The sequence below is a fragment of the Apteryx rowi genome, unplaced genomic scaffold, assembly GCF_003343035.1.
Source record: "Apteryx rowi isolate R43461 unplaced genomic scaffold, aptRow1 scaffold_822, whole genome shotgun sequence".
NCBI classification, from domain to species: domain Eukaryota; kingdom Metazoa; phylum Chordata; class Aves; order Apterygiformes; family Apterygidae; genus Apteryx; species Apteryx rowi.
Window position 1 is genome coordinate 161,982 of NW_020451119.1, and position 27,708 is coordinate 189,689.

At 34.8% G+C, this 27,708-nt stretch overlaps 1 protein-coding gene across 3 annotated transcripts in view; it reads left to right on the top strand.

The window, feature by feature from the left end:
- The window catches only part of ASCC3 (activating signal cointegrator 1 complex subunit 3), a 215,357-nt gene that overhangs the window by 149,897 nt on the left and 37,752 nt on the right, over positions 1-27,708 (top strand). For all 3 annotated transcript variants that reach the window (XM_026089597.1, XM_026089600.1, XM_026089598.1), the window contains exons 24-29: positions 8,294-8,431; positions 8,533-8,653; positions 11,575-11,707; positions 14,429-14,554; positions 24,266-24,377; positions 24,632-24,766. In XM_026089597.1, coding sequence (XP_025945382.1) covers positions 8,294-8,431; positions 8,533-8,653; positions 11,575-11,707; positions 14,429-14,554; positions 24,266-24,377; positions 24,632-24,766 — 765 coding nt within the window. The remainder of the gene's footprint in view (positions 1-8,293; positions 8,432-8,532; positions 8,654-11,574; positions 11,708-14,428; positions 14,555-24,265; positions 24,378-24,631; positions 24,767-27,708) is intronic.

Genomic DNA, 27,708 nt, shown 5'->3' on the forward strand with positions numbered 1-27,708 from the left:
TTTGTTGGGGTTTTTTGTAAAAGAGCAAAATAATCTGACCTTCATTTGACATTGAGGGAAAGAATTCAGCCTAAAACATGGCAGAGCAAAACAGCTATAATACTGCTAGTACTTATGTACTGCTTACTTTTTTATCCATAATATATCTTTAATTTAAGAATTCTAACAACTTAAAGTTACATTAAAGTCAAACTTAGATTAGGTGAAATAGGCAAAATTCTCTRCATATTGCTACAGCTTTTTTTTTTAAGTATTAAAGCTAAAACTGGTGCATACTTATTATATAACAAGTATTGCCCATCTTAAAAGCTTGCCCAAACACTTGTCTCAAGAGTTTCTCAAGTCCATACAGAATATAAATGGACCAACTAGAAAAAAAAAAATCATTGTTGCCTTTAAACCATTTCTGAAGCCTCACAGTTTTTCATGTTTAGTCTCTGCCACCAGAGCAGACTTGGTTTTCAAAATACTTATAATTGTTAATTGTGAAGTATGTTGGGTTATAAGAGATTTTTCAAGAAGGGATGCATAGGAAGTTTACACGCTTTACAACAGCCTTAGCATTTTTCTTCATTCAGCTTTATTTGTCTGATATTAGTTTTGGCTGACAAAGGGCTCCTTTGAGAACTCATTGGTTATTTTTGTTTACTGGTGTAATTGGTTTTGTCACACAGCAGCCAAATGTTAGTCTATGTTTGTGTTAGCTTCCCAGTGGACAGACTTTATAAAGCTACTTAAAATGCCATAAAAATTGCAATCCATAATAACATCTGCAAGACTGATATTGAGGTAGACGCAGATTCTTACTGTTGTTAAAAGCAGATTCCTCTCTCTTACCCTGCATGACAGCTTTTTCATGATGGAAACAGAGATTCAGGCTTTGGGGGGAATTGAAACTGGGGGAGAGAGAGGCAAGTACTGGATCTTCAATACCTATTTATCAGCTTCCCTCATCTTTTCCATAGATTGTGTAGTTTATCGAGATTCTCTGTGTAGTGATAGCCTCAAACCAGACTCCTATTTGCAGCATATGAAGGGCTCTTCTATTCACAAAACCCCAGACTGCTTCTTGTCTTAATGCTCTCAGATAACAGGCAGAGCCATGCTATCTCTGCCAACCAGCTCCAGGTATCGGGTTCAGACAATATTTTAATCAGATATATTTCAAAAGACCAAGCAGTGGCAGACGTTAGCTTGTATGAAGCTTCTGGAATACATATTTGTATGTGTAAATGAAGTACAGGGCCTTCCTTTTATCCATTGCCACCTCTGTGGACAACGCCATACCTGGATCATGGAGGAATCATACAAGATGTTCCTTCCCTCAAAGAAATCAGTGGTCTAACAGCTGCAACTGAATTATAGTTGAAAAGGAGTTTCATTTTATGTCCATCTACTGAAAATATGTATCACAGACAACTCTCTTCAGTTTTGAGGACTCTAAATTGCAGGTTCAGTTGAAATGTCCAGCTCCATGTTTTCATTTTTCAAAGTTATCTATCACTTCTCGCATCAATTTCTACAATATTTACAAAGATTACATTAATAGTACGTCAACAGGGCTGCACAGTCCTCGTTTTGCTGTGTAGCCAGCTTTGCATTTGATGCATCAGATCGCCTAAAAGTCATATGTTCTGCAGCTCTTCGATCACAGTAGCAGACTAGCTGAGCAAAGGTCTGTCCACGGACACCCTCGCAGTCTAGTGGAGCATTCGCTATGGAATACCCCACCTGTTCAGAGAATGCAGCAGTGTCAAATGCTACAGGACATGATTCTTCCTGGATGCTTTCCTTGAATTTCATATCTGACATACTGTTTCCTCCTCAATACCCGTGTTCCCACAGTATTCAGAAAGTTGAAAGGTATGCAGAAAGCTGAGACAACAGTTAGTCTTCGTAAGACTGGACAGTATTTGATGAAGCTTGTCATTTCTTGCGCTGATTAGTTTCCCAGTTCTCCTGGACCTGTTGTTGCACAACAATAGCTAGGTTTGTTTAATAGATTCTGTCCAAATGAGTTTCAGGCTGTGTGCGTGCTTTTCATGAAGAAATGTCCACTTGAATACCTCATGTCTAGTTTAGTCTGAGCTAGGAAGCCTTCAGTGATGTTGAAATATCCTATTTGCTGTGATTTGTAGATCACAAAGCTCATCCCTACCTTTGCCAATTGCTATGCGTAATGCAGCAGAAGTTTTGCAGCAGTTGGTTCCTCAGTATTAAAGCAGGACTGGTCACAGTTTGCCCAAAGTAGAGTCTGAGTGGGCAATCTCTTGAAGAATAGAGAATAGTTACCTGCCTTAGAGGTGGGTTGTTTTTTCCCTTTTTTTTTTTTTTAATGTACATTGTCCATGCACATTCCAAAACCAGGTCTCTGTCCCCATTAGAATTTGCAGTTCCTTCTTACAAAAGAGCCAAGAAGCAGTTGAAGCTGCCTTCCTTGCTAATTGTTGTAGTCCACTGTGGTTGCAAGGACTCTTCAGGAGACATCACTCTGTAATGATCGTCCTAGCTGTGCTTAAGAGGCACAGGTGCATCATGAGAGAAATCTGAATAGACAGTGCATCTCARAGGGAAGACTGCCACTGTAAATGGAGTAATTCTTCATTTTTTATTATTGTTCATTGATGCCAGTGCGCCAGCAGATGACAATGAGGAAAGAAAACCTTATGGTTACCCTGCTTTTTTGTATAATGATAAGATCTTTAAATATACACTTCCTAGCTAAAACTCTAATTTGAAGCTGTCAGCCAAGACTGTAATGTCCAAGCTTGTGACCCATTACTTTTTCAAAGGGACAAAGCTCAGATTATCCTTTCAGAAACAGACACTGTTACCAGCTTGTGATGTTAAGCTTGGGTAAAATCAGATACACTGCTCTACATGAAATTGGGAGCTGAATAAAGAGGAACAAGCTCTTTCAGAAATTGCATCTATATCTGTGGTGACGGTAGATTTTGGAATTTTGTACAACAGAAATTATTAGAATCAAATTTCCAATTTCTTTAAATTTATTTTCCTCTGATGTTTTTACAGCTTTTAGTTTTTAACCTAAACCAAAAATACAATGGAGTATTTATTGTTTGTTGCTTGAAGTTCTAATGTAATTCTCACAAGTAAACAAGTAGGGCGGGTGGTTTGGGGTTTTTTTGGTTGGTTGGTTGGTTGTTTTTTTTTAGGAAATTTGTATTTGGATTTTTTCCTTACATTTACAGTGTAAGGGCAGAGAAGAAAAGTACCCATGTACACAATTTACATGTACAAAATAACTTTAACCACAATGATTTTTGCAGTCTGCTGTGTGCATCATTTTACCATCTGCATCTTGTTAAGAATATTCTTTGAGACCTCTAGAAATAATTGAAATCCTTTTGCACAAGCATACCTTTTCTAATATTCAATAGCATCTATACCAGGTAATATCCAGCTCCCACTGAATTCAGTGAAAATGAATTGAATGAAAGGGCGCTCACTGACTTGGAAAAAATGAATCAGGCCCATACTGATCTTGAGCTTTTAGATATATGAATGTGAATATAAATGTGTGCTAATTATGGATACATATTGTGTGTATAGTATGTGCAAATATGCATAGACATATGCATGCAAGTGAATTAAATTTTACCATAAAGTTGTTTTGTGTTTCTGAAAAAAAACAAGAATTTTTGAAAAGATAAAAGATGACTTTTCCTCTTCTAACTTTTAAATCAAACAACCTATTATCTCCATGCTATTGTTCTGCAGTGATGCTGTGCTATAAAACAGGGATAGAAGAATCTGGTCTATGTCATGGATAGGTATATTGCTGTCTTCTAAATAAGATTTTTAGTGTTAAGTGTATGGCTTTTAATAATATATCACAACTGTGTAAACCATATTTTAAAATATTTCTTGAATAATCTTATCTGAGGTAGTGGAGCATTTTGGTTTGGGTAGGAAAGTTGCTGGGGTATGAGCACAAGTCAGTTCTTAATCAAAAATAATTTTAAGATAGTYGTCATAAAGTTTTTTTCTGTCTGTAGAGATCAGGAGGGTACCAAAGAATGATTTCTAAGTGTTTCACTCATTGTATAAGTTCAACTTTCTCCTACAAGATCTTGTTTTTATGACACAAAAGTGTGTCATAAAAAATTAACATTTAGTTATAACACGGAGATGTTTTTATTTCACTTGACATCTGTACCAGATGTGAAATGTGTAATTATTTTTGTAAAAGACTTCATAACTTCCACGATTCTTTTGTTTGGTGCATCTTTCTTCTATTGGGCATTTTAGACAATTGATAAGCATTATTCAGTGGCATATGGTCCGAGTCTGACGTGCTTTGAAAAGAGTACAGAATACTAATAATGAGGATTCTGTGAAAATGGGAAAACCAGCACAACAGATATGCTTTGAGAAAATATGGGGTTTTAGCATCTTGAAACAATATATCACACTCAAAGGGACAGAATTGGGCTGCACAATCTGTTAGCTCATTCTTGTCCAATCTGGTCTCCTCCTTTCTTTTGGAGCCAGCATTGTCATCAGCTTGCTGAATTATACTCTGACTGGAATGTATTTCAGGCACAGGGTAATGTATCTACTTAAATGGAATCCTATCTTTCTACAAAAGCTTTTTAAGTATAATAAATTTAAAATATAAAAAAAGTTCTATTAGCTTAAAGTAAATGGTTCAACAGTTTACATATGTGCAGGAACAAAGAAAATGACTACTTACTAGTTTGAGAAAAATCTAGCTTGTGCAAAGGTTAGAATATAAAAGGTAGAAATAAACTTTATTTTTATAATAAATATTTTGCAGTAATATGAGAGTTTCAATTTGGTTTTTGAGGGTTTTTTATTAAGAGCTGGATACCTACTCAACCTCATGTTAGAGGAATGCATGGGAGGTATTTTTGTTTGTTCTTCAAGAAATCTGTGGAAGATAGCGTAGGCTACTCAGCATGGGACCAATCCTGTCTGTCTCTCCCTGGAGTCCAGGGAAAATCCCTCTTTGCATTGTTTGAGAATAAGTTCCCTGAACCAGTGTTGCAGTTTTTTTAATAACTTCAAGTCAGTACAATGTACATTTCCATATAAATGTATTATTTTTAAAATACTTAAGATAAAATGTGCTTTCTTTAATCTTTTATAGTTAATGTTACAGTTGTGTTCAAAAAGATAAATAGTAATGAGATTATAACAACATAGAAACATTAGGTTTGTTTTATAGTCACATTGGTGCGTCTGTTTCTGATTAATGAAACCATTAATTATGCCAGTATTTCTTAATAGAAAGTGATAATATTCTTACACTAAGCTGGCATAAGAAAAAGAGTTATATTTTTAAATAAATTGTCATGAGAATTGTAAGCCTTGGGCTGTGCCTATGGGTAAAATAGCTGTGTTTATTACCTTGATTTATGTGAAAGTAAGGGGTCAGCTAAAAATGACTAGGATTCCCTGCTGCTAAAATGACAGGCTAGTAGTACATGCGCCAGCTCTCCTGCTAAGGGCTCTCTAGTTTTCCTGTGCTAAATTACACTGCTTTGCAGGTGTGACTAACAGCACCACAGGCCACCGCTGTAATACAAGTCAGAGGAAGAAAAAAATAACCACTGCTGACTGTAAAAGCAAGAAGAACATCTTGGACTAAATTCCCAGCAGTGTGAATTTGGGATGTTTTATGCTGGAAACTACATGTCCAAAAGAAATAGCTCAGGTTCTATACTGAAAATAACACTGTAAAACTGCTTGGGCTGAAGGAGCAGTCTAATCGCTGTAGACTAACTCTGCAGAGAGTTAGAGGCAGAGCTAGTATGATCACTGTACTTTTATAGAGGAATAGGGAGTTTAGATTCATTATTTTCCTCCTATTAAATTCTGTTCATGTGAATAATTAAATAAAAAATGTCATTGGAACTGACTTGTTTTCTATATTGAAGACATGACAATGATAAGGTGATAATTCTTGGTGGGGAGGAGAAAAATTATTTCAGCAAGATGATATCTTTTGCCAGTTTATGAGGGCCAAAATTAAGTGCATTGGGAATGTATGAATTCTTCACATCTTTTTATGGTATTTGCTGGTGCTGTTTACTACTTTTTCATCTTAATTCTCTGTTTGTCAAATGTATTCATACAACTATTGTTTCTCACAGTGTCTATCCAAGCATAAGGAGATTATATAGTACTAGTACTACTTCATAAATTCATAGCAAAAACACTTTAGTAGGTTTGAGTATATAGTTAGTAATGTATGTTGATGATCCCAGATGTAAAAAAACAGTATACAAGTTTTCATTTTATCCTGTTATTTTTTGCCTCAGAAGAAGAAATCTTTAAGATGGGTCATAACTCATGTTGTCTACACTACAGTCACATGTCTACATGTTGACTAGAGAAATCAAAGGTTTGCTGATTGTATCTAGATAGATAAACTTTATCCTTTAACATATCCTCCTTTCWTTCAGTCCTTTTCTTTGTTCTACTTATCTACTCCTTCTTGTTTCCCTTTCCTAAATAGACTTTATCCCATCTCTATTTCTTAATTCATGACTTTTTTTTTTCTTTCTGTTTCCTTTCTGTTCAGTATTTTACAGTCCCTTTTCACTCTTTTCTTCTGTAAGCCTCCTTTTCTTTTATGCAGGCCAGCTCTATTTAAACAACAAACCTTCCATATCTCATAATATATGATACTGTCAGGAACATCCAGGCAGCTGAATATCTCACCATTATGAGTGAAAATGAAGTTTAGGAGTTTCTATTAGTTCAAATTGACCGGACCAAGACAAAACATCAGAAATACTTTTGTAAATTGGGTTCTCTGTTACTTCCATCAATTCTGTTTGTGCTAGTTGATCCTACTTGAAAAAAAGAAAAAAAAAACTTTTTGAAAAATTTTTTTAAGTTGCTCTTCTTGCCAAAATTGATCGATTTACCGAATCTATATTGAATTTTTTAAATCCTGTATTTAGACTGTTATTTTCTCAAGCTTTTTTATACCTTTTAAGGATTTTTTTGATATTTGTAGTGACATATACTCCTTGGTTTTATTCATGTGAGTAATTATATTAACCTTAAGGTATGAGAATTATAAAACTTGAGAAAGTTAAATTCTGAATATCAGAAGTGCAACACCTGAGAGTCTTAAGTGGAGGATGACAGTGTCACTGCAATCATCCAGGTATAATATCTCAGTACTTTGAGAAAGTAAATCAGAGATGCAACTGAATACTCAACCCATATTCTCCAGTTACTCCGAGTAATTTGTTCCGCATTACACCTCTTTCTCTAACTGTACTTATACCTTCTATGTCTGTTGTGAGCAATGCTGCCATAAGTATGCAATATCATCATGCCACTGCTGGTGGCACCAGGAAACCACTAATAAGAGATGAGGTTTGAAGTTTCCTGGCTATAATTATATTAAAATCACATAAAATAATAAATAGCCTTATAAATAAAATAATGAAATAAATACTGAGGGAGAAAAGTCACGAGGCGAGTGAGAGAAGTTATAAAGCTCTAGTTCATTATTAGTGAGGGGCTATTCACAGAGGTAGTCTACAGAAATAAATGAGCTTTTTATGGAATTTACTACAAGTCTTAAGCAAGACATATAAAGGGTAGTTAAAATGATTCTGAGTAGTCAGTGACACGAGATTTATTTTTTAAAAAAATTAACTTTCTACCTAAACTGCAAAAAATTTTAAAGACGTTTATTGTATGCTGGATTTCACTATAGAATTTGAGTCTATAAATTAAAAAATTGCACTTGAAAAATTAATCAGATGAATTTGCATTTCAGCATGTGAATAGGAAACTTTGTTGCTGGAATGTAATTGCAAAATATCAAACTGAAGAACTCTGTCTTTTCATAGGCATTAGAGTGAGCCAAATTTATTTTTCACCACTGTCATTTTGTTACTGATTGCAGGGATTTGCTATGTTTTTATAGCAGTCCTAACTCCTTTGATACTAGGAGTTGCTTTAAATAAACACAGAGGAAAATGCATAGCATTTGTCTGACCTGTCAAAATATTTTCATCATTTTGAGTTCCTTATCTGTGCTACTAATAGTGTCAATAAAGTCATGTACATTTTGTATTTTTTTCCTTCCATCCTTAATGTATTACTTTACTTCTTAGACTAAAAATAGACTGTTAAGAGAATGGAGACTGTGTTTTTCTCTGTCTGTGTAGACATTATTGAGCAAATTATGCTTGCTATAGAAACTAAGATAATAGCAACCCTAAAAGATTAAAAAGTTCTGAGAAACCGTTTTAAAGCATGTAACTGTTCTCTGTTACAGATGAATGACATTATAGTGACAGTTAGAGATTCAAATCTGAAGCTGACACTTGCTTTTGGAATAGGCATGCACCATGCAGGGTTGCATGAGCGGGACAGGAAAACTGTGGAAGAATTGTTTGTGAACTGCAAAATCCAGGTACATTTGTTCTTTGAATCTTGCCATAATGAGATTTACATGGAATTTTAAAAGTTGTCTTTTTGTTACATATACCTCATTAATCTTTCTTTCTGTTTTAGGTTCTTATTGCCACAAGCACATTAGCTTGGGGTGTAAATTTTCCAGCTCATTTAGTAATTGTTAAAGGAACAGAATATTATGATGGAAAAACAAGACGTTACATGGATTATCCCATTACAGGTATTCATATAAATTATGGAAATGCTCAGATACCAAAATGCTTTTCAAGCGTATGCAAATTATCTGAATCATTTAGAAACTGACCCCTGAAAATATCTAACTTAGGTAGAGGCTAGGATTGTTTTCTTTGTTTAATATAATTTGATAGAGAACATAATACTAAATATATGTGTGTGTGTGTGTGTGTGTGTGTGTATATAAATATATATATATAATATATTCTATAACATAATGTTATCTGTTTTGGAAGTCTTTTTTCTTTCTAACTCCTTTAATGAGTATCATCCAAAATAGACATTAAACAATTGAAGGGGCAATACAAAGTCATATTTAGCTACCTAGTAAGTTGCATAAAAGTAAGTTTTCACACAAATCATTTTTTCATTTTTGAAATCTTTTTTAGAATTAGTCTATTCTAAAATTCTATTTCTRTTTTGAAACAGATTTTTAACAGTATACATCCCTGTGGTTTGAAATTCAACAGTTGAATCATGTGTATGAGAACATAAAATTTACTTAACAGTAAACAAAAACAACATTAACTAGTATAGTATCTTCAGTGAAGTTAAAAAGTAACTGATACTTCAAAAATAAGCCGCTAAATTAAGTATTTGAATTTCTGGTTTGATGCAGATTTTTATTGCTTTCTGTCTCCAGTCAACTCCACTTTTCATAAAGTGTTCTGCAGTGTTTTCAGCAAGCTTAAGAAAGTGAACCATGGAAGGACTTCTTTCAAAGTTCAGACAGGGAGAATATTTGTCTGGATGGTACTAAGCTTGAAGAATGAGGACAAGCTAAATTTATTCCAGATTTCCTGCTCTGTTTTCCCTTTCTCTTTTCACAAGAGAAATTTTATTATTAAATGATCCTACATTACCCCAGAGATCTGTGTGCCTAAGGACAATCTAAATGTTATCTGTAATGTAGCTAGAGATCTTGTATCTTCTTAACCAAGCAGTGTCCTTTTAGCAAGACGAGTTTACTAATGAAGAAAAGCTCAAACTGAAAATGTTACAGGGGTTGCTTACCCAAGTAACCCATTGTAGAGCTTAATTTAGTGGTTAGTGCTGTACAGGAAACTTGGGATTGATTGCCAGAGCAAGTCTCTTGTTTCAAGATGACCCGGGAGCTTAGCTGGGGAGCTTGCACTCTTGTGTTTTGTGACAGACTTTGGCTGATGTAACGCTGTATGAGCAGTCTCTGCCGAGAAGTGGGATCTCGCTGTTCTCCACTGGAAGAGCCGTGGCAACAGACTTTATTACTGAATGGGGAAATGTGATAAGGAAAGAAACCGACTGAAGTTTTAAATTTTATGTTGAATCTATGGGACTGTCAAAGAGAAATAGTCAGGAGTACAGATTATTTCAGGAGAAATAATTGGGAATACTTTCAAAAGACATCAGAAACTCAATAAGCATTGGAGCCTGTTTTAGAAATATGTTGTACAAGTACTCACAAAGGCGTTAGGGAATGCTGATACTTTCACTCTTCATTGCCTTTCTGAATTCAGGTTATGTGGAGTCTTGAACTGACTTGTACAGTGGAGGTTGGTTGATTCTTGAATATTACATGAGAGCGCTTTGAGGGAGAAATGTCACCCTCTCTGCAAAAGAAGCATTTAGATATTGTTGTGTGTGCTGCAATAGGAAATGCAGTTTCCTTATTTTATGAAGAAACATGTGGTGTGGTTTGCTTAGAGCAATTTTATTTTTAACTTTCTGCAGAATATTTATGTATCTGGAAGTTCTGTGGAAAGGTAATACAGTTTTTCAGTGGCAATAAAATGAAAATGTAATGAGTTTCTTTCTGAAATGCTTCCAAATTTTCAAAACACTGTCTTTAATGCTGCCCCCAAGTATGCCTTCACTGTTCCATCATGGTGTAACTTGGTTTCTTTCTGCAGAAGTTACCTTGCTGTATCAAGGCTTTGGTTCTAAGGAAGCAGCAGAATGAATGATTCCAGGCTGTTCAGTAATTTGAAAATAAGGAAAAACACTCCTCTGAGTGAAGTCAGAGGTTTTGGGGAGGGCCCTTCTTTCAGTTACCAGGCATTTACTCAGCCAGTTGGATCATTTGTGACATTTCAAGAGTTTAGTCCCATGATTAAAGGCAGCCAAGCAGCATATAGACCGTAAAGAAAATATTGGTTTTGGATAACTACTTAGTGGATATTGACAAAAATCATTTCCTGATGCTTTTTGGTAAATTMATTTCCTATATGGTATCATACACTGTTTAATTCACCATACTAGAATAGCAGGAAGTTGTTTCTTCAATCCCCTATGCACATACCTATTCAGAAATATCATTTTCAGACTATTTTCATTTTACATTTGCATGTCATTCCTAAATTAACAAAATGAATAAACTGATTTAAAAAAATTGTTGTCTSTATAGCTTGCATGTACACAAGTGAGAGAAAGTCACTATCAGGCTGTTTCTGCTATCGCTGTCCATTGCTGTATCCCATTCTATATCATCTGTCTTGTCCCTTCCCCAACCACAATACCCTTTTTCCTCTAAAAACCTAATAAATCATATATAGAAACAAGGCTTATATAAGGAACTTTTATTACTACGAAAAGTAAGGTACTTGAAAATTAGGAAATAATACAGAATTGCCATTGTAGCCTTCATAGATCTCTTACTCATATGATCTTTAATTACATGATCAAGCAATGGATGGATGTGGAATAAAAGGAGAGAAGAGGGAATTTATATTAAATGTAGGCTTGGGTRCTACTGCAGTGAATAGTCTTGAAGCACCCAGGAATATAGACTCTGCCAGAAAGAAGTTCATTGTAAATTTACCTGAGATGGAAAAAAAAAAATAGGTATGTCAAAACCAATAGGGCTTATGAGACCACAGAAATACAAAAAATCCATTACACAGAAATAAATGCATTTATTCTCTTTGGCAGATGTACTTCAGATGATGGGACGTGCTGGCAGACCACAGTTTGATGACCAAGGCAAAGCTGTAATTCTAGTTCATGATATTAAGAAAGACTTCTACAAAAAATTCCTTTATGAACCTTTCCCAGTGGAATCCAGGTAAAGCTGATCAAACTATCAACAGTACTACAAATGAGGGATAGAGAAAAAACAAAAGAAAATTCCCATCCAGGTTATCTCCTAAATGTTGGGATCCTAGAAGACAGTCATTTTCCRAAAAATGTTATTCATCTTTATGCAGAAAAATTCTTTCTTCCATGAGTCTTGAAGCACTGTTCAGCTCTTTAGTCCATTCCTAGATAATACTGCAAATGCTTCTCTGCTTTTGAGTCTTGTCTCAGACATTTGAATGAGAGGACAAGCTGTTCTTCAAGGCCAGTATGTAGGACAACTATTAATGATCCTCACAACCCTCTCTGAAATGTTCTGATAAATTCTTAATAAGAAAAAACAGYAGGTGAGTCTTTAGCACTTTTCACCTTGTGTATGTTATAGATTATATAATATATGTTGAATTATAATTCATATAATATATGTCAAATATACTGGATATACATATATAGATATCTACATATAGACATGTATAGATATCTCTATGTAGACACGTTATATATTTTCAGCTCATATACACTATAGATATCTCACATTGGTCAAAATTGCACAAGAAAAGAAACTTCCTGATGTAAACAATTAATACACCTTCAACACATCTTTCACTGAAAAATTGCAAGATTTTTGTCAGAAAAGTAGAAATACTACCTTTTTGGAGCCTCCTTGAACTTAGCTAATCGAGTGTTTGCTGTCCAGCATAATGTAACTTCTGCCTTGTTTTTAATATTTATAATATACTTAGTTGTTCCATGCAGAACAGAACTAGTTACATCAGTCTCCTATAGACGCATGTTTCATGGAAAAATTCCTAGAAATCTAATAAGGCATGAGCTTATTGAGAAAGCTTATTGAAAGCTTTTTTCAGTGTTGAAGAATTCACAATATTGTTCTCCCAAGGAAACTTCATCCCTCAACATGAGCGCTAATTTGACCTCTGTGTGGTCAAGACATTTCTAGGAACTTGAGAGTGCTATCCATCTGTGAAATCTAGTTGCAATGGGCTGGTGTATTTGTAGGTTAATTTCTGCAGTGCACAGATGGACATATACAATTTTTGCAAACAAGAATGTGGAGACATGCACTTCATTTCCTTAGGAAACCACACTTTTTTTTTTTAACATATAATTGCACTTGGAACAAAATGCTAGAAATTGAACTTCTTCAAAATGATAGCTACCAAGTCAAAAGAACAGGGTGATTAAAATGTTGATGTTATATCCAGACTGTACGGCGCTGGCATAAAATAGGAAATCTTTCTATTTGTAAGTGGTGTTTCTAAATAAAGAAAATAGTATCTTCAATACAAAAATTGTAATCGCACCTTGTTTCTGTTTCAAATACTATAAATGTTCTCCACTTCTGGTAGCTCTTTTTATTTGTATATATTTGCTTAAATCAGCAGTTTGATAAAACTACATTTTACTATAGACACAGAATATTTGATAAACTTTCAGATGAAGATTCACATATTAATGGCACTCTCATTAAGTTCTCTGTATTTTGTGATATGATTAACGTAGAATCTGCATGGTCTCCTTTATGATTATCACAGGTATTTGAATTAAGAGGCTTCATAGCTTCAAAGAAAAACTCTGAGGTTTTTTGGAGGGTTTTTAGCTTAGTATGCTTTCCCTTCTTCTCGTACCAAAGGGCAGATCTGTGTAGTATTTCCAATTTGTAACATTAAACTTTAGATTTTTTTTTTTAATTTCTAAAAATCATTGTCTGTGTATTAGTTGTAGAATTGGGTGCACAACTCACATGACAGGCCTTGTGCACTCACTGATTGTGGCCCTGAAATATAGCACTTTAGAAGCAAAAGAGCAAGCACTCTTTATTATGAAATGGCTGTTGAACAGAGTAACCTGTCCAGTTTCTGTTGGAGAATCTGGGTAGAACAGCCACAGTTCTTACCTTCAGAAGTCTGCAATCAGTGGTACAGAGTAATAAAACAGTTACTCAAGCCAAATTATTGTTTACTTTTAGCAATAGGGTAAAAACATTAGGAAAAGAGAAAGGATTTTAATACAATAGAAAGTTGATTTGGTCTTTAAGGATATTTGCCATGCCCTGATTTTACTCGAGCCAAGCATGAGCTCATTAGTTGCCCAAGTGGAGGTCTTTATTCCACTTAATGACACTAAACAATATTTTGCTTTGTAAGAATCATTTTACACTGCTTTTGTTTTTCTGTGTTTCTGAATTTAGACTGTTCTGCGTAAAACTAGCTTTCTTTTACATTGGATGAAGGCAAGGCAAAATCTGGGGGAAACAGTTTTGATGTAATTTTAATAGCTCTAAAGTACTTGTCAAATCTTAGCTAAGCTATTGCCACTGTTTCATTTCCTGTTTGTCTTTCCATATGATTCTCTATTGAATTAAACCAGCATGATCATATGGTCAACATACAGTATTTAGAAGTTACCACTGAGTAGCTCCATCTGAATACATTTACAGGAATGACATAAACTTGTCCATTCTTGGTCCAATCAAGAAATAATTGAAACTTCATTCCACTACCATGTAAAAAAGATGACTGACCTTGCAGGAACATCTGCTCTTCCTCCCCTCTTCTCCATCACCGGAAGAAAAATATATAAAATTTTCACATTGAAAGTAATAAACCTTTTAATGCACAGCTCTACAAAGTATATCATCTGTCTTTGTGATTGTAAAGTTAGCTAAGTCCTCTTTCATCCTGTTCTTCAGCTTGTTAGAAGTGCTGGCTGACCACCTGAATGCTGAAATTGCTGCTGGAACTATTACTTCCAAGCAGGATGCAATGGATTATATCACCTGGACTTACTTTTTCCGTCGACTTATAATGAACCCAACGTGAGTATAAAATACAAATGCATTTTAATCTGAAGGTAACTTGAGGGTAGAGTTGATCCAAGGGTGATCCTCCCGCTATTGGAGCCTTAGCAGTCTCCAGTGTAGGAGCCTTACTGGCCCACACATGAAAGAAAACTTAATTTAGTAACAACTATAAAAAAGCATTATTGAGAGGGTTACATCAGCATCCCTAAAATAAAACTCTAGATTATCACTTTCCTTTAGGTACTATATTTATAATGTGTTACTTTTTTTTTTTTTTAACTACCACATTGATACATTATGCCCAGTTTTCTATAGGAAATCTATTAAGAGCTGAATTTTCCTAATAAATGAGAGAATAGCTATCAGCTGTTTCTCTGTGATAAACTTTACTTTCATTAAGGGATCCTGGTGAAACCATGTGTGCAATATTTTCAGTGACTGTTAGCATCCTGCCTAGCTCCAGCTGGTATGCAGATCATTCTGAGCTGTTCCAACAACGTAGCCTGCTTTTGCCACAATGTTGTTTTGGGTAAATGGTATGTTATGTATCACATGATCATTCGCCAACCAAAATAATGTGGCAAATAAAGAATTAGGATTTTATAGCACTGTTTCATAATGTTTTGTAAATATCCTCCTGATATATTCCAGAGTGTCATATTTCTGAAATCCCATTAATGTCCATAACATTTGGCTGTATTTTCAATTGAGTTCTTTATGGGTAACTGCTGTTGGAGCTTGCAGGTGATAAAGGCCAATGCAATAATTTCCTTGAATTTTGTTTTAGTCATCTTTAGTTTTGAATTCTGCCTCTAGTACTATTCAGTGAATCTCCTGCAAATGGACTTTCCATCTAATGTGCTTGAGAAATCAAAAATGCACAGTGTTAGAATTGTATATTAAAAAAAAGTAATTCACTGCCCTACTTCATAACTAATAAAATGAGTCAATTTGCCTGGAAGATGTTTCTGCCAGTGTGTGACGAACAGCTAAATTCTGTTTTTGTCTAGGCTGGTTTTTAGATGTGGGTAAGCTGTGTTTGTTTATATTTACCCTTCTTCCCACCTCTTGAAATGCAAAAATTTGATCATGTATGACTTTGGAATTTTGTTCATGATCCATACAACTATTGTTAAAAAGTATGTCACTGCAGACACTATTCTTATTTAGTATAAGGAATAAGTAATACTATTTTAAAATGCATTGCTATTGAATTGCATTGTTTAAGTAATGTTGTTGATTTGTCTTTGGCAAGCTTTGATCATGTAGTATCTATGGTAGATACATTTTTAGGATACAGCACAGAACATAAAGTGTAGAATATAGAAATGTAGTCACCTGATTTAATAGGCAAGTTCTCCCCAGTATAAAAGAAGGTTCCCAGTGGAGTACAAAGTTGGCATATTTACTGATGGTCCTTTTTTCTCAGCAATTTCTTTAATGTGCAATGTCATGGAAAGTTAAATTTGAAGTTATCATAATATCAACTTTTAAGCCATTCTGCTATTTTGGTGGATTCTCTGAAGAAATGTAGGAATACAACACTATTTCATGATGGGATGCAGGGTCTTTGTCGTGGGAGACAAGGTCAACAGATTTTGACTAGTCATGTCCATAATGGCAGGAGAGGAATGCAAATTGAAATTGGAGTCTTTCAGTGGAACACTGCACATGCAGGTTGGAACAATTCACAGCTTGTGCTGCTTTCCCCAGTGTCTCATCCATGCGCAGGTACTCAGCGTTCCTTCTGTACTCAGTCATGCAGAGAGAAAAATGAAGGACATTATTGACTGTGTCAGAAAGGTCATTTCTAGATACCACGTGCAAATGCAATGGATATGCTTGCTTTCCATTCTTCTGCATAATAATAAATTCTCTTAAGTTTCATCCAATGTTGCTAAACTAGCTAATTAGTAGAGTTCCTGGGCATACTATCTATGGTATTTTCAGATCTCTTACAAGCTAAGGAGTGCCAGCATGGTCAGTGTTTGATTGAGATATATCAAAGGAAAACTGAAGAGTTTTATGAGAAGTCAGTGACAATTGAGAGTACTTTGTATAAATTGCAGTATAGTAATGGAATTTGCTGTGCCATAGATGAGCATCCAAAATGTTTGATGTTACCAGACAAGAATTATTCGTGGCCCTAAATAATATTAAAAAAAATTTTTTTTTCCACAAGAGTAGGAGCAGAGTGGCTAGATTTCAGTCTGGGTACTAACACCCAGTCTGTGTCAGCTGATATACGGTTCTTTATCATGTCCTGCCCCAGAGCAATTTTGTTGACATTCACTGCATTATGAAACAACAACTACTTTCCAGCCAGCAGCTGATCATATGTTAGTGGTGAATAAGTAATTCCCATATGCATGATTGATAAATTTCCTTGGGATTCATTGGCATGAAAGGCGTTGCATGTGGTTCTGTAAATCCTCAAAATAATGGGCTTAGATAATATGCAGAAGATTTATATTCTCATTTATTTCCGATTTTAGCTACTTATAGATTAAAACTGCATAAACAAATCTAGGATCATTCTGTTCTAGCAATCCAGCATCATAAAATGCCTTACTGACTGCTTTCAATTTATAGTATTTAAGTAATATTACTCTACTTTTTCTGTGAGATAAAGATCAAAGTATACTTTTGCCCTTGCTCTAAGTGTCCAGGTTTCTTCTAAACATACAGTCATTAAGAAAGCTTTTCTGGCATGTTTGAGATGATAATTTGTTAGACTTGTAATAATGTCTCTTTAAAAGGTGTTGTTAAAAATCTTTGCATGTTCCAATACTTATTTTCATCAAACCATTTTAATTTCCCTGTCTGTTGAATCTCTGTATCCTGACATCTGTGAAATGGGTTTAACTGTATAGATAAGAGAGGTAACTGAGCTGATGATCTGGAGGCTAAAGTAGCTGAGTGCTAGTTTTATTCAGAGGTATACTGAATAACCATGTCCATGGCGTTTAAGCTGTGGTGTACAAATGAGAGGGGAGTTCCACATAAAATTATTTATTACAGTATATCAGTCTCAATATCCAGAGTTTCTTCCTTGTTCATTCCCTCCCCCCAAAGAAATTATTTCTAAATGTTGTAGAGGTTTCTGAATTTGCACTTCAAGTCAAAGTTTCTGTGCTACTTCAGTCAAGTATGACAACATGTTCTCCTTTACGAATATACCTTTAGCTAGTATTTTCCCTGCTTAGTCCAGACCATGTTTAAAGACAGATCAGCTAAGTGCCCTGTTCTTTGAAAGGGGCTATTTTGAGAGTGTTGTCTAGCAGACGTCTAGCAGACTGAAGCCTTGGGCAGATCGGCTTTCCTTGACTGAAATTCCTTGACTGTTTCATTCTTTTGCCCATATAAAACATTATAATCCACAACTTTCTGCAAAAGAGAAACAACTATGGGAAACATTTTCTGTAAATCAGATTATGATATTTTCCAGATACTTATGCAGTAAAAGAGAAATAGCAATTTACAACATATGCAAAGCTAAGCAGAATCAACTTTCATTTGGAATGTTAATTTTTGGATAATCTGAGAGTACACATCACATCACTGTTAAAATGTGTGTGCTTTTATATATTTATACACACACATGCACATGCAAAATTAGTTTTCTGTGTAAATTGCTTTGGAATATCTGACAAATTTCATTTTGTTAATTAATTCTGAGAATCATTCTTAAGCTTTTTCACTTTATGTCAGTCATATGAAACTTACTGGAGCAAAAAAATAATATAGCATAAATTATAATTAAATGGAATTATCTCAGACTGGTACTCTTATCACTAATCATACACTTGTATTTTACTTTGAATTTCCTTTTCTCAGTATGATTGGCTGAGCATGTCTATTTTGCGGGCCACAAAGGTGATGAAAGGACAGGAGCATCCCTCATATGAGGAGAGGTGGAAAGAGCTAGGACTATTCAACCTAGAGAAGAGAAGGCTCAGGGGGATTCTGATCAGGGTGTATGAATACCTGATGGGAGGGGGTAAAAAAGATGGAGCAAGACTTTCTTCTCAGTGGTGCCCAATGGCAGGATGAGAGGCAATGGGCACAAGTGCAGGAAATTCCATCTGAACATAACAGAACACTTATTTATTGCAAGGGTGGTTGAACACTGGAACAGGTTGCCCAGAGAGGTTGTGAAGTCTCCATCCATGGAGATATTCAGAACCCAACTGGACATGGCCGTGGGCAGCCTGATCTAGGTGATCCTTCCCTGAGCAGGACTAGACGTTTCCAGAGTTCCCTTCCTACCTCAACTATTCTGTGATTCTGTGAATAATAATTATGATTATTACTGTGCTAATATAATTTCCTGCATTGAGGTGACAGCTAGTGTTGGCCAGTCAGGATAGAGTAATGTGTATATATTTCAGTGACAAAATCACAGTTATTCAGAATTTTAGTGCTAGTTTGGAATTGTATCAGAAAGAGGATTACTGAAGAAAATTAAATTAACTAAGATGAAGAGATAAATGGAAAAAGTTTGGCAGTAACTAATAAAAACAGATTAGAAGGTGAAGGTATATTACACTGCAATAATTACTGATATCCATACTCTGAGTTGGTAAACAGATATTCTCAGGACCATTTAGGGTTGCATTTAGATCTATGTTCATATATGTACTTCCCTTCACAGCTATATGTATTATTACAAATTTCATTACAAGACCTTGGGGTTTTTTTGAATTATTAGGATCACAGTGATGTGAAAAGCACAGAAAATATTCATGGTATGCTTTTATCAAATTATTCACACGAACGAAGGTTTTCTRATTCTCTCAGGCTGGGAAGTTCCAGACTGCTGAGTATTTGATCAGCCTCCTAAGCCCCAGCCTGCTGCAGCCTTCTGTGAGAATGTACAGCTCAGGACCCCAGCATCGCCCCGTTCAGAAAGCAAATTCACGTGGTCATCTTCCTACTCCTGGATATGAGTTACCTGTACAGATTATCTGTTGGGGTATAGCATAAGAAAAATAAATAGCCAATCAATAGATCAGCAAATTTATAGGTGCCTGTTACCTCTGATTTCTCATGGAAACTCATCTTATGAGGTACACTTTCTTGTAAATATTTTAATTAGGAGTACTGATGTGGTGGCAAATGCCTTCCTGATGCCAGAGAAACTGCATTCACTTCTTTTGGTTTTCTTACATAATCACAGTGAAAATACTAAAAACTGATTAAAACTAATTATGTTATCGATCAAATTATTGCTCATACGTGGCATAAGCAAATATATAAATTCTAGAAAATAATGGTTTGAACGTAAAATACAGATACAGATTAGTCTGTAGTATTTGTGCATGCTCTAATGCATTAGCAAGCCTGTCTCAGACTCCAGAGTAGGTCAGCAATGCCTTACCAGGAGAAGGGAGTTGGTACACTGGTCTGTAGTCTGCTGGCTATAAAGGTCCATCAGTTGTGCCATGCCCTCAGTACCATTTGCATGGCATCAGAAGATGGCAGCTGCAGAAAACCACAAGCTTATGAAAGTAAAACAATTTACAGTTGCAGTAAAACAATTTGCAAAACTGACCGTGTGTGCTTCTCCCATACCTGTTCATAACAAAATTCTGCTTTCAGAATTGTAAAATCTCAGAAAGGACACTTAATTTGTTATCAGATTGTGCTGTATAGTGCTGTAGATTTGTCTTTTTGTCTGTTTGTTTCAAAATTCCTTCTGTCTAGCAAGTTTTTTCTTTTAATATTTTAGCTGACTCTGCCACCGATTTTCATTATGTGTGTCACTATTACTACCGTATAATCTGAACATAAAAAAACATGGTGCGGTAACAAATGACTTCACAGCATTGACAGTTATAGCAAGACCATTTCAAGGCTGATGAAAAATTTCCCAGAGAGATCTCAGGTCAGGTTTACATAAGCTAAACAGGAAATGATTGCCACCATTCACATTAAATCCTAAATGTTTTGTGTAACTTCATCTACATTTTATGTTCCTGCACGTCTCTCTGTCTTTCTCAGCTAATGAAATTCCACACTTCCTTAGATTAGAGAAATAAGTTCATGTTTCATGGTTTGTTGTTCTTGCTAAGCTCTACAAGATTTGGGATTTTAAATATATTATTTTAAAGACAATAAAAAGTTCTTTCAGTTTTCGATTGTTTAAATTTTATGTACTTTGTAAATTTTTACGATACCTAGGGGTTTGTTGTTAGGGCTTTTTCCCAATGGACTACTAATGGAAGTTAGCCTGTCTAGCCCATGTGCTAGATGCTGTTAGGATAAAACTGCCTTTGACTTTCACACCTCTCGGGGGACAAGTAATTGTTGTGTTCAAACAGCCTGTAATTGTGATCCCGCTGGCTTTCGCAGTACGCTTCTGGCTATTAGAATCATTAAACAACTCAGCACCTGTTAACAGCATTGTAAATATTCAACCCTGCTTGTGTGCAGGTTGAGTCCAATATAGGAGAAGGCTTACAGAGCCCAGTCTCATAAATTAGAGCTTCTGACAAGTCAATTATTGTGAAACTGGGCTTCACTGTGAAATAAATGAAATGGTGTGCTGATAAAAAGGTAGGCTGTCTGTTTATAGCAAAGGGAAAATAATGACTAGATAATTCAATGCAGTGAGCATGAAACTGCATTGTTTTTATTCTTTATCTGTAATTAAATAGTTAGGTAATATAGCTTCATAGAAGAACTCACATACAATGCAGTTTTTATACTTGGAGCAAACCAACATGCAAAATTCAACTTGCATTTATGCTTGCACATTCAAAATATTGTCTAATGTCACGATACCTCTGTTTTCTCTAATGATTTTAACATAGTCTTTCTAGATGAATAGCTTTGCTTTTTATAAGGGGGAAATGTGCAAAGTGACCAAGAAACTCCTGTGGGTGTGCTCAAATTTATATTTACCCCATTACAGATACTAGTTACAACACACTGGTACCCCTTCTCTCAAGATTCCATCTAATTTAGGATTTTTGTTCATACTGGTTTTATTTGCACTGGGCAATTAGCTATTTACACCTCTGACAATATTTTACCAAAAATCAGCAAATTTAAAATTCATACAATTTTTAAAAGGCATTGTAATGCCTTTTATGATGACTTATTCCATGTGAAATACTGTAAATTAGGCAAGAGTACAAGAAAAGATCTATTTGAATTATGGTCTCAAAATTGCAATCTCAAAAATAAAATTCAGATTATTGCCCATATCTCTTCATTTGTTTTAACAGTATTCAACATCAATTTTGTGGTACTGCAAATAATATTGCAGAAATGATATAGTGCAAGTCTGAATACTGTGGCAATAAAGCGCTTTAATTAGAATGATTTCAGTAGTGTTATATTCAATTTAGAGAAAAACACTGATGAATCATTAGTGGTTTAGATGTATAAAATAGAAATTCTGTTTGCATCCTTGAACAATTTATGTAAGTTAATTTGCTGGAAYGATTTTCAGAAGGTAAGCAAATTGTTACAAAGTAATTACTACTAATAAACAGAATCTAAATGCATTGGGTGCTAAAATGTCAGGCAAATAAAAGGTGCAGATGGAAATGTTAACCATTTTTTTTCATTGCTATATTAATTCAGTATATTTAAAAGGTGACTGTCCTTACATGAAAATTAAGTTGCTGAAAACAATGTTAGAATACTTTTGCTGCAAATGTGTTTTCTTTGGGTGAAGCTGATCATGTGTGGCCATGTGCTTGATAAAACTTTTTAGTCAATACAGATTGTTCTTTGTTTTGTTTTTGTTTGGACAACAGCTATTTTGAATATTTGAGATAATCTTAATATGAACCCATATAAAATATCACAGGGCTGAATACTTCACTGCCATATACTTTGTTGTTGTATAATGTAGCTGACTGTTTCAAAACAGATTTTTTTAATCACTTTAGTTTGGTAGTAGTGTTTTACTCCAACTTTACTCAGTTATAAGTGAATGTTCAAAGCATGGGAGAATTAACCCTATAATTTGGGATTAATAACAAGGGAATAAAATATGGAAATAACTGTACAGATATTTAGCATGTTGGGTTTTTTGGTTATTCTATTGCTATTAAAAACATTTGATAAAAAAATGCTAAAAACTGTTTAAGAAAAAAAATAATGAAAATCAGTTTCTGTTAATAAAGGGTCACTGAAGGGTGCTTTTAGCATTTTAAAAACATTTCGGTCTTTTGAAATGTGCTAGCAACTGCAGAACAGTAATGAAAGCAGAGCTTAAATCACAGAGAATGGGAGTTTAGATATAACATCAAAAACTGAATTAATTGTCTAAACTTCTTTTTTTAGTCAGCGATCACATTTCAGCTCACCTAAAGCAGATATCTAAAACAGGTCGGGTGAATAGTATTCTGCCACTGCCTGTTTCTCCTCATTGGGAGTTAAGCCGACTAACTCGGGTGCAGATGTAACTATGTAAAATCAGCTGAGATGAATCTCAGCACAGTATTGTGCAGCCTGTTGTTCACCTGCACAAAACAAGTGATTAAACCGCTGGCAGTAGCTAATCTCTGTGAGAGTGTGTGGTGTTATTTCCAGTGGGGATGCTGAGAACGTGGTTGTAACAGCAGGAAATTTCAGTGAAGCAGATAGTGTGAATAAAGAAGCATCTTTAACTGTAGCAACAATTTCAGTTTTCTGTTTTGTGTGACAGGATTTTACTGAGCAGGAGCACCCTTTTTTACTGTGCTTTTTAATATTTTGATAAATCATCGAATGTTTCAATGATTTATCAAAATATTAAAATGTTTTTGTCTGAATTCTGCTTTGAAATTCCCTGATTTATTTGCACTGCATGAATTCAGAATTTTTAAAAGTTAAAAATTTCTGGACCTGCTTGGTTTTTCTTTACTGTGTGTTGAACTTATTACTTCCTGTACTGGTGCCTTTGATGAATTTAGTACTCAAATGCTTACATTTTTATCTAGTTTTCCTAGGCAAAATCTCTCCCTGAAATTCGGTTAGTTTGTGTGAATAAAAACTTCATAATTCAGCTTAAATTCTACAGTTAAGGCAATTTCAGTCACTGGGTCTTTTTATATACAAGTGTAACAAAATGTTTTGGCATGCTTTATAAACATTTTTCCTTAATGCAGTTAACTAAGAACCATTGTTACTAGATATAGTGTTAAAAGTTTACCTAAATAAAAATTTGTGGAATAAACACATTGACAAATACTCTGTTCTTTTTTTTTTCCAGTAATTTTAACTTTGAGAATAAAATGACACAGAAATATGACAACAAATATCAGCATTTGATTGATATAAGGTTATTCTTTCAAGACATGTCACTATATGCCTAGGTTTTATTTTCAGCATTCCAGAATGTAAGAACACTTGCCATCCCTGCTGGGATTTCTGCCTTTCTCTTGAGGTTAACAGTACTGTTATTTGTGTTAGTATTGCTTATTCACTTTCATACTTATGTAATCAAGAAAATATTCCAGCTCACAAAGTGTATGTCCAGTTCTGTTGGAATCAGCTTTACTAATAATAGACAGATAAATCACCATCTTTCTGTATGTACATGCTAGTATTATTTTGGCTATTTCCACAACCCATTTAAGAATCATGAATTTCTTTTTAGACTATGTAAGGGAATAATTCTGTGTTTAATCACTTAATGTGGATATTTGCTCTTCCATGTGTGTGTATGTATAAAAATCTTGAGTGTCACAAGTATTCATGTAATGTATCTGTTTTCAATTTCTCTAGTTACTATAACTTGGACGATGTGAGCCATGACACTATGAATAAGTACCTCTCGGGCCTTGTGGAGAAATCCCTCTTTGATTTGGAATGCTCCTACTGCATTGAAATTGGGGAGGTAAGAGTGATCTGTGCCTCAGAAGATTCAGTAAAGGGAACAGCGGGATGCATGTTCCTGATTTCAGATGCTAAAGTTTGTCTGTGAAAGTATTTCTAAGACTTATGTTGAAAGCTGAGCTTTTTCTCATCAGGTTTGCAGCTTGATCAAAATTATGATGCTAAATCATTTTTTCTCTTCTCTCTTATAAAGTAGTCTTAAAATATCTTACAGTTATTGTAGGAATCATGTATATTTGATTCCTCTTCTAACAGGATAATCGCAGCATTGAACCTTTGACGTATGGCCGCATTGCTTCCTATTACTATTTGAAGCATCCAACAATTGGGATGTTCAAAGATCAGTTGAAACCTGAAAGCAACATTGAAGAATTGCTCTTAATTCTGACAGTAAGTGATAATATTTTCATAATTTAAACATCTGTAAGTCATAACTGTTAAAGATATGTGCAAGTATATGAAGGACCACCCCAAAATTAAAAAACCCCTTCTTCCCTGACCTGTAATTTCAATTGTTGTTGTTTTGAGTAAGGTAATTGAATCATTTTTCATGTACTTTCAGTACTTCAGAATTATTCTATATGCCTGTTTTTCTTATTCTTCCCATTATAATCTTCAGTTTCTACACAAATCTGATGTGTGTTTTTTCTAACTATGTGCAATACTAAAAAGCCAGAATAAAGTATATCACATATCAGTGTCTTAAAACTGTCCCAGGGCCATCACTTTGCACTGGGACTATCCGGAAGATACAGCAGCTTCAACAGTTGGAGGAGATGTAAGGGGAAGACCCATTTCCTGATATGTCTTTTTTTCCTTCTCCCAGCCACTTTGTGATACCTGAGGTTTTAACCTGCAATAGTGCCAGCTCATACAGTTAGTCTAGTGACTGTTTAGTAGAGAAGCGTGTTGCAAGGCAAAAGATTTCAGGACACAAATCCAGACACAGGGTGTACAATGCAACATGGTAGTATTACATATCATCATAACAGAATCATGTTTTACTCCATTTTCCTTCTAAAATATTTATATAATTATAAATACAAAATCTTCTGGTTAAAAGTGGTATTATTCTACTTGTACACATAAATATTTGGAAGGAAGAAGCACCTTCCAAGTGCAAATTCTATGAAATAAAATTCAGTGTATTGAATTCAAATTGGTATTCAATACAATTACTGTATATTCTGCATGTAAAATAACTGAAACTAAAAATAGTAATTTAATTATAATATAATATTGAACATTTAAGGTGAGAACCTTACTCCAGCTCCTGTCTCTTTAAAATCTCCTCTTCTCTTTAGAGGATATTTTTGCCACCTAAAAACTTCAGAAATTCTTCTCAGACAAATTTGGATAGGAGAAGCTGAGAATAGGATTAGCAAAGATGGAGGAACGTTTCATGGCACCATGTAGAGTTAGTGAGCAGCAAAGGGCAGAGGTATGATCTAAGCAGAACCTAGCATTGTCAGTCTTGTGCCTCTATTGTGCACTCATGAAGTGCGAAGGTAAATGGCAAATATTTCTGTTGTAGACAAAACCTAGGACCCTAGTGTTGGACAGAGATTGTAAACTTTAAAATCCTTTTATTTTCTTTTAATTCTTTCTAAAGTTTTTGCTGGAAATACATACTCTTGTGAGTTGTCCATTTACAGTCTTAAAAGCAATGAGACTAAAATTAGTTAGGGGCCAAGACTGCCAAATATGTCAGTTTGAAAGATGAAAAGGGTGTATGAATGGTAGATGCCATTATAGCTGACAGTTTTTCCTTCTTTTTTATGCAGATGTTGATTTTCGTAATTACTAGTGAAATTACTATTCTGTCTTGTTAAAGGTGTAAATTGAAAGTTTTTTCTCAATCTGATGCACTGTTGAAAAGAAGAGGCATGTCAACAGAGTTACTGCCAAGGATTTTTTTTTTTTCCTAAACACTGTGAATTAATGAGTTTTGTAATTACGGCAGTTGCTTCACACCTCTATTGTTAACCAATGACATTACATCTGCCTTGCTCCACTGGTGCCCTCCTCCTACTTATTGAAGCATTTAGCAGTTTTGGCAATGGGGAATTACATGGCATGGGGTAAGTAGTCTAATTAGGTATAAGTGAAAATCCTGAGGGAAAAGGATATTTAAAAAGTAATTTAAAAATCTCTTAATGATGCTGGAACTGAAAGATGTAGCCTATAGTAGAAAAGGTCTGTTATCATTACACAACATGATTATAATTGTGATTGTTCTGCTGATCACTCAGTTATAAAGTTTTGACTTTTGGACTGTGTTATTTAGGAATAATTGTCCAAAACACTTCTCAAATGCAGTTGCAGGATTTCGTGGATGTGAGATACGGGTCTTTTTTTGTCGTTGTTCATAATCTTCCAAACCTTTAGACATTAACCAGTTTGTCTGATATATGTAAGGAAGGCAGAAACGTACAATTGTAACAAAAGAAATCCCAACGTTGTGGGTTTGAAATGGGATTTATACCAGTTTTTACCAAATTATCCATGCGTACCTTGAAAAAGAACAAAAGGTTGTTTAAAACCAGAAATAAAGCAAGATTGTATTTAAGAATTCAAAAAATTATGATCATACTAAGAGTTTCAAATCTCAGTTTGATTAAGGGATTTTGAGTTTCAGAAAGTCACTTGACAGCAAGATTTGCTTCAGCTTAGCAGTCAAGACAATTCATTCCCCAGTACCCATTCTTTTCTCTGTTGTCTTTGTTTCATCTTTTCATTTGGTCATGTGGTAGCATTTAGCAGAGGTCAAATGGATTTCTCCAGTATGGTTTAGGGGCTGATGTATCCATAACATGAACAGGAACATGACACATCTGAACATTTCCACAATCTCATCATGTTAAATGTATGCAGTAATAAGTGGTACTAATAGGTGAGGTACAGGTCCCTCGTGGTTTGCCTTCCCCTCTCAGTAAATCTATGCTAGAGATGTCTAGTCTGTCTTGGGTTTGCAGTTAGCAGGTGAAGTTCAGATTCAGTTACTTTTGTAACTGACTTGTGTTGGTATGCCTGTAATTTTTCTGAGAGAAAGCATTTGAAGCTTTTCCATAGGACTTTGCTTTAACTTTTCTTAGCCATGTTTCAGAAAGTAGTAATCCAAATGAGTTTAATCACTGTTGAGTTATGGTGCTTCTTGTATTAAGAATTATTGATGAGAAAGTGTTCGTGGATTATTATTGACAGGCTGAAATCCCCTGAAGTATCTGAAGACCATCTCCTTTTATTCTGAAAGTTGAGTGCAGAGGAGAAAAAGGCCTAGGTGAAAAACACTGAGAAATACTTTTATGTAATTTTTGTCATTTTCTGTACTA